We start from the raw sequence: 9,929 nt of genomic DNA on the forward strand, positions 1-9,929 counted from the left end.
TTCGGATTCGTTTTTTCGATTTCGGTTTATGCGGTTTTTTCGGTTTTTTTGGTTTGCGGTTCCGTTTTCGCTCACCCCTACATATCTCCATTTTTTCTATCGGGTAACTATATAAAATAAAAAGGCCCTGTAGAGGGCCGGGAGAAGTACAAGTCAAGTATAAGAAAAAGAAAACATGGAAGAGCATCTACAAAAAAAAAAAAAAAAAAAAAAAAAAAAAAAAAAAAAAAGTTGATGCGTACACAAAAATTTTCTCGGTACGCAACAATTAGTGTATTAAAATATTGTATTGTACAACTCTGTAAAACGTAAATTGTTGTCTATGGCGAAAATTTTTTGTGTACAAATCACTTTCAAAAAAAAAAAAACCTTCGGATTTTAAATACATTTCCTTACTAGATGCATAAATTTTTTAAAAGTTTCTACATATGTCTACTTTTGAACGTATATATGGAAGATATTTTCATTATTATAAATATAATAAATTTAATAAAAGGGAGCTGATTTTTCCACATAAGTTTTTTTATCCCTCCACTGAATAATTAATGTAATGACAATTATGTCCCTCTTTTTAATTTAGAGATATTGAAGAAAGGCAAGAACACAAAAAAGTCAAAGAACTCATGTATTGACATTTATCATCGGCTGCATCTTCCAACGGAGAAAATCAAGAACCACAAGTTTAAACATCTACCCTTCTCCAAGATAACAAGTCGTTGAATCATAAAACCTAAAATCTTTTGCGTTTTTTGAGTTATTACCGATGATTTCGACATTGTTTGGGCTGTTTGTGAAATTACGAAGCTTTACGATTGAAAAATCTTCCCAATTAAGCGGTGAAAATGGTAGCAACAAGCATGGAATCGAAGAACAAGTCAACGATTTGTACTCCAAAAACACAAAGATCCGCAATTCCATCTCGAAACAAATTGAGAAGGTTAGAGACGACGAACTTCAGCCACAGCTCATCGAGTTGCGATACAGGTAAGAATCTTTCACTACTGAAGGCAAAATCTGGTTCGTTAATTGCTTGCTGGCTTGGGAAGGGGTTTTTGCACACAGCTTGCAGATAATACAACAAAATGTTTAACCCCAAAATTCCTACCAGATAAAAGGTTGTTCTTGGTGGCCTGGCAATCGGTTTTCCATGAATCTTTAACCCCTCCCGATCGAATAACGAGACAATATACAACAATGTCGATTGAAACCACACAAATTTGTAACATCTGAAAAGCAAACTTTAGATCCATTTAACTTGTTCAAGTTCTCATCTTTGTTGGTTTTACCACTAATTCCACCTTTTTCTCTGCAAATTGCGATTAGGTTTTGGATAGATGTGGAAGAGGAAATTAAAATGGAGATGAATTTACTTGAATTTTATTTGGGTAATGAGAAGATAATATATCATTAAAGGTTGAAGTTGAAGAACTTAGAGTGATACCATACAAGGAAGCACACGAGGACGCGATTCAATTTCGAATTTGACGAAGGCGAGATGCAGTAGTAATTGGAGTGAAGGGTGATTCTTGGAGAAGATTTCAGGCATTTTGTTTGAAAAGATCTTGCTCTCTCTTCGATAATTAAAGGAGGGCATCAATGTCCAATGAATTAATTTTTCAGTGGAAAGATAAATGAACATGTGGAAAAATCAGCTCCCTTAATAAAAATCAGCCAACTAAAAATGAATATATATATATATATATATATATATATATATATATATATATATATATATATATATATATATATATATATATATATATATATATATATATATATATATATATATATATATCATTTAAAACCAAAATCTACTGAAAAGTCTTTATTTTTAGTATTCATAATAAAATTTGACATTATCTGTTTTTTTTTTTGGCTAATTTGTTTCCAAAAACCGGCAATTATATATTCATTTTGACCATTTTATCCGGTCAACAAATTATCCAACTTTCAAAAATTATATTAATAGTTGTGAGACCCATGTACTATTACTCGATTTTTTTTTTTAAAAACTAATATATTTTATTAAGCATTACATATTTAATAATTTAAAAAACCTAAATTTGAAAATAATATCAATATTAGATGTAAATGAACAACTTTTTCTGAGGTTTCGACGTATTATCGTGAATTCAAAAGAAATTAGCGAATATTAAGTTTTTTCAATTACAAATGTTGATTTGAATTTAAATTGAATGTAATACATTAATTGACAAATTACATGAGAATTTCTGGGAACATTTAAGTTTCTTTATTTTATTTATTATATTTTTAAATTATATATTTTTTTTGTATAATTTAATAACAAAACCAAAAAAAAACCATAATTTTTCAAGTGGATTTAAATAAATTGAAAAAATTAAAAAAATATCATGTGGCATATTGAATTAGGTGATAACATGTAACAAAAAACCTTCATTTATTAGCTAAGATTGCCCCACATTTTAAGTTTTATTACAAATTTGGTCTAAAATTTATACTTTTTGCTTAAATTTAAAAACTTATTGCAAATTTGATCATAAATTTACACTTTTGGCTTATATTTCAAAAATTCATTACAAAGTCATTCAAAATTTAGTTTTAAAATTTAGTCCTTATCTGTTTTTCTAGTCAATTAATTCCCATAAACTGACAAATATGTTCATTTTTAACATTTATCCGGCAAATAGTTCAGCTAACTTTCAAAATTTATATCTTTTGATTAAATTTTTAAAAAAATTACAAATTTGGTTTAACATTTGAACTTTTGTTCTATATTTCACATTTTATTGCAAATTCTGTTCAAAATTTACATTTTTGGTGTAAATTGGCCTATCTTTCAAAAATTCTTTACAAATTCATACAAAATTTAGTTTTTTAGATTTTTTTTCATATGTTTTTCTTTCTTTTTAAAATCATTTTTATACAAAAAATAGGCTTTCACAAAAAAACCGTCTTTTTTCTAAATAAGAACTTTTTATAAAAAACTTCTTTTATGCAAAATACCTATTTCTAAACATGTATTGTATTTGAAAGAAATATGCAAATACCTATTTTATAATAAATTCATTTGTATACAAATATGTTTCATAATATATATATATATATATATATATATATATATATATATATATATTTATAATGTTTCAATACATTTTCTTATAAACATTCATTTTGATAATAAATAATTTTTCATAAAAACATATTTTTAATTAAGAAAAATATATACAAATACATGTTTTATAAAAACTTATACAAAAGCATTTTTACTAAAAAAATGTATAATGCACATATTTGTGTGCATATATATATATATATATATATATATATATATATATATATATATATATATATATATATATATATATATATATATATATATATATATATATACACACACACAAATGCCTGTCTGTATTCATTTTTATACAAATATGTTTCTATATATAATTTTTTTTATAAAAACTTGTTTGTATATATTTTTACGAAACACGTGTTTGTATACATATTTTTTTAAAAAAATGTGTTGGTATACAAATATATTTATTAAGAAATAAGTGTTTATAAAAGAAATATTGCAACACGTGCATATATATATATATATATATATATATATATATATATATATATATATATATATATATATATATAACACATATTTGTGTGTATATAAATATATGCAAATACATTTACTATGAAATATTTGTTTTTATATTTTCTTTATAAATGCATGTTTGTATACATTTTTATAATAATACATATTTGTCTACAAAATTTTTATTAAAACGCGTTTCTATACAAATGCATTTATTGAAAAATAAGTGTTTATATATTAATACCTATGAAATACCTAATTCTGTAAATAAATATTTTGCATAAAAAAATTTAAAAGAAGATTTTTATATGGAAAAAAGAATGTGTTTTATGTTAGAATATGTTTTTTGTACAAAAATGATTTTATTAAGAAAAAGAAAAATATTCAAAAAAAAAAGAATTTGAAAAAAAAGAAGATGTAAATAAACTAAATTTTGCATGAAGATATGATTAATTTTTTAAAATTAGGCGAAAATTATAAATTTTGTATTAAATTTGTAATAAATTTTGAAATTTAGGCCAAAAATGTAAATTTTGTATTAAATGTGTAATAAAGTTTAAAATGTGAATCAAAAGTGTAATTTTTTTAACATTGGATAACCTATTGATCAGGTAAAACGGTCAAAAAGAATATATACTTGGTGGTAGTTGGAAATTAATTGACTAAAAATAGATAATACATAAATCGTCTACTAAGCCTAAACATCAAGACTTTTTAGTAGATTTCTCTGTTAAAAATCCAAAATAAGATAAAAGCAATATAAAAATTGAAATCAAGAAAGTAGAGATTAAGGGACCACCTAAAATGTTTTGAAGCGGTTCTTGGCCAACATGTGGTTCATGCGACATCATCATTTGTAAGTATGGTATAAACGATATATGGACTGTTCTCGACTCTATTAACCTTTTCATGGAGTCCCCTAATGGATATGCTCTAAGCATCACCAAGAACTGTTCTCGACTCTATTAACCTTTTCATGGAGTCCCCTAATGGATATGCTCTAAGCATTACCAAGAGTGAAACCGCCAAACCTAGCTAAACATTTTAGGCTATTGGTATAGCTATTATATTTTTTTAGGGTAGACAAAATAATTTACAAAATATAAAGAAGTAGCAAATTAATTTAAATGACAATAAAATGGAACAATGTCTGATTTTAAAATAAATTGTTTGTTTAAGTTGCAAGTAATCGCTTAATTAAGATAATAAAGAAAATAGTAATAAACAATGAAATCATTATGAATATTAAAATGCAATTTGATATATTCAAGAAATTGTAGTCTCTATTCTTTAATCGACAAGTCTTAACATATGAATTATTACAATTTAACATGGACCATGTGACAATTTAAAACTTTAACCCTTTATATATATATATATATATATATATATATATATATATATATATATATATATATAAATATTTCATTTCTAATTTCTATGGGGTTGGTCAAGGCCCAGTTTTGCACCCATATTACATCTTTAATTTATGTTGGACGGAGTGCTAAGCAAGGCTGCACGTGGCATGAGATACGAGGGTGTGGTGCTGACGTGTATTTCGGCTGTCAAACTACAATGGAGTAAACGAGTGTTTGGCTAAGGTGGAGTTTGATCACTACAAGAAAGGTTAGCATTATCTGCGACGCCTTTAGCGACGACACCAGACAATAGCGGCGACATGTAATTGACGCATTACATGTCGCCGCTATTGCCTGTTGTTCCTGCTAATGACATCATCGCTAATGCTCAATTACAACGATCCGCGTCAAACTACCCCCATCTATTCGATTTCTTTTCAATCCAACGGCTGTAGAGGAAAGCGAAAAGACGCATTGACTTTTCCCTTCATGTGTCGCCGCTATTACCCTAATGTCGCCCTAATACCCACACGTTGCCGCTAATACTTGTCGCCGCTAATGCTCGTGCAGATATCCCATTTCTAGTTAACCTTTCTGCGAATTTCTTTTCTGCAATCTCCTTTCTTCTCTCGTTTTTCTCTCCTTTCTTTCTTCAATCTCGGTTATTTCTTCCGACTTGGTGGACTAGGAAGTGGCTGTTGAGACCGGTGCTAGCCCCTCCTTTCCCCAAGACCGCCACAGCCCAAAACCGGCGACCTTGAGGTACATTCCGAAATTGCCCACATTCAAGGTCGAATTCCTCCTCTTTTTATGATATTTTTTTTTCTATTTTGGTGTCAATTTAGATGATAAAATGTTAGTAATTTTCAATTTTGTTGAGTGATGATGTTTGTATTTTGAGATATGAAGTGGTTGTGCATTTTGTTGGATTGTATACATTTTGTTGGATTGTATGTTTTTTCAGATTTGTGGGAAGTTTTTATGCATTTTATGTATGTTTTGTAATTTATGTTTATATTACATTGCCTTAAAAATGAAATTTATGTTTATATTACTTCTAAAGCAAACGGTCTAACACCCACTGATATAAAAAACTGTTTTGAAAGAATATTAGGTGTTCGACGCGGACATATCAGAGGCATTGGGCGTAAAACCCCAACCGTTGTGTCCATGTACGATCAGGAACAACCAGTGACACAAGAACAGTCGTAATCACAGGTAATTGTTAGTTTAAGTTGAAAAGTATAATGATATAATGGAAAATACAATGCTATAATGGAAAGTAGAATGCTATAATGATATGTTGGTTATGATTTGATATGTTGATATTTTGTAGTTTGGTAATTTTTGAAAAACAAATGATATAATCGAAAGTAGAATGCTATAATAATATGTTGATTATGGTTTGATATGTTGATATTTTGTAGTTTAGTAATTTTTGCAAAGTAGAATGCTATAATGATATGTTGGTTATGGTTTGATATGTTGATATTTTGTAGTTTGATAATTTTTTGAAAGTACAATGTTATAATGAAAAGTAGATGTATATTTAAGTGTATTTGATATGTTGATATTTTGTAGTTTAGTAATTTTTGCAAAGTAGAATGCTATAATGATATGTTGGTTATGGTTTGATATGTTGATATTTTGTAGTTTGATAATTTTTTGAAAGTACAATGTTATAATGAAAAGTAGATGTATATTTAAGTGTATTTGATATGTTGATGTGTTGATATTTTGTAGAATGATATAATTTTTGGAAATTGTAATGTTATTATGATATGTTGGTAATATATTTTGTTTTCATTGTAGTTGGAAATGTTGTAAACAATACTACAAGACTGGATCTGTTCTGCAGCATTGGAAAAGTGGTTTCGCTCATTACCGCCACCAAATGATGAAGGAAATGATGCGGACGAGTAATTATTTTATGATTTTATGAAAATGTTTTGTAATTTGGAAGAATACTTTAATTGGGTGGTGTGGATTAATATTTTGGATTGTATATGGACTAATATTTTGGATTGTTTGTGTATGGATTAATATTTTTATAAAAGGTTATCAGATTTTATAAATGTTATATTGTTTTTTATAAATTTCATGTTAAATAAACAAAAAAAAAAAAGAAGAAACAAAACAGTTTTTGCGGCGACACCTTTTGTGGTGACAACTGGGTATTAGCAGCGATACTATTAGCAGCGACGGATGGCTATTAGCGGCGACGAAAGCAATAGCAACAACAGGTAACCTTTAGCGGCGTCTGAATGTGTATTAGCGACGAAGCATTACCGGCGATGCATCTGCAGTGATGTGTAACCGCTACAGGTATTAGCGGCGACAACCTCAACCATTAGGGACGACAGGCGTCGCCGCTAATACCCAGACTTCTTGTAGTGGATGGTCTCGATGACACCCCACCAAACCTAAGAGAAGGCATCAATTCAAATTGAGTATTTAGGACAAAACTAGACATGGGTCAATCTTAAAACATTAATCGAATGTGAATATTAAAACAATAAGTGCACCATTATTTCTAAAAGTAGCAATTTTTACGAAAGTCCAAGATATTGTCATAGACCCCATCTTTCCTTCTAAAAGTAGCACTAATGTAGAACATAACAACCTATTCTTAGAAGCCCTCTTCTCTGACTTGAAAATTTGATTTAGACTTTGTTGAACACATGTCATGATCACATCATATTAACCTAAGAGCTAGGTCTTTCCACCTATAAAAGGAAAGCTTTATGCGCTTCTCCATACCAAAACAAGTAAACAATCTCACTGTAAGGACGTTTCAGTACTTGAGTAGCCATAAAAAGGAAACATATTACTTATCAAAGATGAGTTTGGGGACCAAACTTTTAATCCTAATTAGCATGGTTGTATGTCTCACCTCAGTTGCTCATGCCCTCAATGCCATGGCCATCGTATATAGCCCACCTTATGTTCGTAAGTAATATTTATTCTTCAAATTCCACAATAATACAAACTAAACTCGATCTTCAAGCATCATTATTGTTCTTTTGTGATTTTGCAGCATCATTATGCTTTGGCACGCAAGATCAAGGCACCATGATTGCAAAAGCACATAGTGGCTTGTTTGCCAATGGAATAGCCAGCTGTGGAAGGAGGTTCCGAGTGCGTTGCCTTAGTGGAACCAACAAAGCCATTCGGGATGCATGCACAGGAAATAGTGTTGATGTTACGGTTGTAGGTACTTGCAGCGGATGTGCAATGAATGAACTTCAACTGTCTGAAGAATCTTTTGGAAAGATTGCTCGTCTTGCTCTCGGGAGAGTTAACATTGAATATGAGCAGTAATTATACGTTAACTCTTCTCTCTTTTTCAGGTTTACCATTTTGGTATGAGGTCCTTCTAATTACCATTTTTGTTGTTTTCAGGATATGATTGTAGAGACATGAAAATATATAACGACTACAAGAATCTTTTAACGAGTTTTTGTACTAAAGCATATGAATAAGTGAGAGTTGAAACATAGTATGGTCTTTATAATTATCCGTTTTGTTAAATAAAATCGTGGATGACGTTATTTTATCATATCCGTATTTATATTTCAAATATTTTCTTCCACTTGTATCCATCCGCTCTCAATAGTCATTTGGTTATGTGATAGTAATCCATCAAAATCTCAATTAATTGCTTCTAATAAGTGTACCTGGAAAGGAAAAGCGAGCTTGAATGAATGTTTTGTAGACTCCGCCTCCTTGTTATAATAATGAATCGGTCGATTTGGGGAGAGTATTGAGAGAAAAGTGAACTTGAATAAGGGATCCTCTGCCCCCGTATATTTTCATAATGGTGTTGAACAAAATCTCAATTGGTATGCTGATAAACGCAAAGGAAGGAAACTGGATCAAGCGAAACCAATTAGCTAGCAATTTCAACATTGCACACTTATAATTTAATGTGACACTCTGCTTTTCCTTCATCCTTATAGTAAATTATAATTAACAATTGCGAGGACCACCGAGCAATTCTTCCTAAAACAAGCTTTGAGTCGAAAATCAGCGGCATCAATACCCATAGCATATTTCAAGTGCACACAGCCAGGTCGCAAATGCTAGAGTACTAACTAGAGTTCCCGGTACCAATGGCTAATTCACTAATGGGATGTTTGGGATTTTGCTTATTTAAAATTTATTAGCTTTCTTTATGCACAACAATTTTTTGTATAAGCAAGAATTTCACCCTTTTCTTTATCTTACGAAACTTTATAGGGCTGTGAACGAAGGTTTGTTCGTGTTCGATCATTAAACTTTCAAGGATAAACAAATGAACACGAACAATTAAATGAACAAAATTCTATATTCGTGTTTGTTCATTAAGAAATTTAGTTTGTTCGTGTTCATTTACGTTTGTTCGTTTACCAGTAAACGGGTACAAATGAACATAAAGAACATAAACACATACAAAATTAAGCGAACATAAATTAACATTAAAGAATATAAACAAATGAATAAAAATGAACTTAAATAAACATAAACAAACAATTAGATATGAACTTAAACGGACAAATACATACAAACATGTTTATATAAATAATATATTTCTAGTAAAATAAACGAACGAACATAAATGAACAAAAGGAAAACGAAAACGAAGGTCCACGGACATAAATGAACGAACGAGAGCATTGTTCGTGTTCGTTCGTTTAACTAAACGAACGAGATATTTTTTCCATATTCGTTCTTTTATTAAATAAATGAACATTTTATAAGTTTAAAATACACCTTATACTATATAAAATTAAAAGTCTAATATATTATATATGTATAACTAAAAGGTCAGTTTACTATTATTATGCCTCATTAACGAAGATGATCTATAAATGGTGTTTAAGAAAGCAGTCTGTAAAATGACTGACATTGGGTATCCATTTTTACCCACTGCACCATTAACTAGTGGAGGGTCGTTAGACGAACGAGTAAGATAGGGCACAAACTCTCATTAATAAGTATAATAAATATAAAGTAAC

The 9,929-nt window shown here is 29.4% G+C and overlaps 1 protein-coding gene and 1 long non-coding RNA gene across 2 annotated transcripts; both read left to right on the plus strand.

Annotated features, from left to right (window-relative positions):
- The first annotated feature begins 543 nt into the window (after positions 1 to 543).
- LOC145005518 (uncharacterized) lies at positions 544 to 1,648 on the plus strand. Its single transcript, XR_013662591.1, has 2 exons — positions 544 to 984; positions 1,324 to 1,648. It is a non-coding gene; the product is annotated as an uncharacterized LOC145005518 (long non-coding RNA).
- A 6,060-nt stretch (positions 1,649 to 7,708) lies between these two features.
- On the plus strand, positions 7,709 to 8,478 carry LOC145006308 (EG45-like domain containing protein). Its single transcript, XM_078965404.1, has 3 exons — positions 7,709 to 7,881; positions 7,970 to 8,249; positions 8,335 to 8,478. Exons 1-3 carry the CDS (start codon positions 7,773 to 7,775, stop codon positions 8,339 to 8,341), a joined length of 396 nt encoding a protein of 131 aa, XP_078821530.1. The 5' UTR covers positions 7,709 to 7,772; the 3' UTR covers positions 8,342 to 8,478.
- Positions 8,479 to 9,929: the final 1,451 nt, after the last annotated feature.

This window comes from Lactuca saligna, chromosome 7 (genome assembly GCF_052625555.1).
Source record: "Lactuca saligna cultivar CGN05327 chromosome 7, ASM5262555v1, whole genome shotgun sequence".
NCBI lineage: Eukaryota > Viridiplantae > Streptophyta > Magnoliopsida > Asterales > Asteraceae > Lactuca > Lactuca saligna.

Coding starts and splice junctions, on each gene's coding strand:
- LOC145006308 (XM_078965404.1), top strand. CDS start 7,773: ATGAGTTTGGGGACCAAACTTTTAATCCTAATTAGCATGGTTGTATGT. Junction 7,882..7,969: donor ATATAGCCCACCTTATGTTC/GTAAGTAATATT, acceptor GTGATTTTGCAG/CATCATTATGCTTTGGCACG.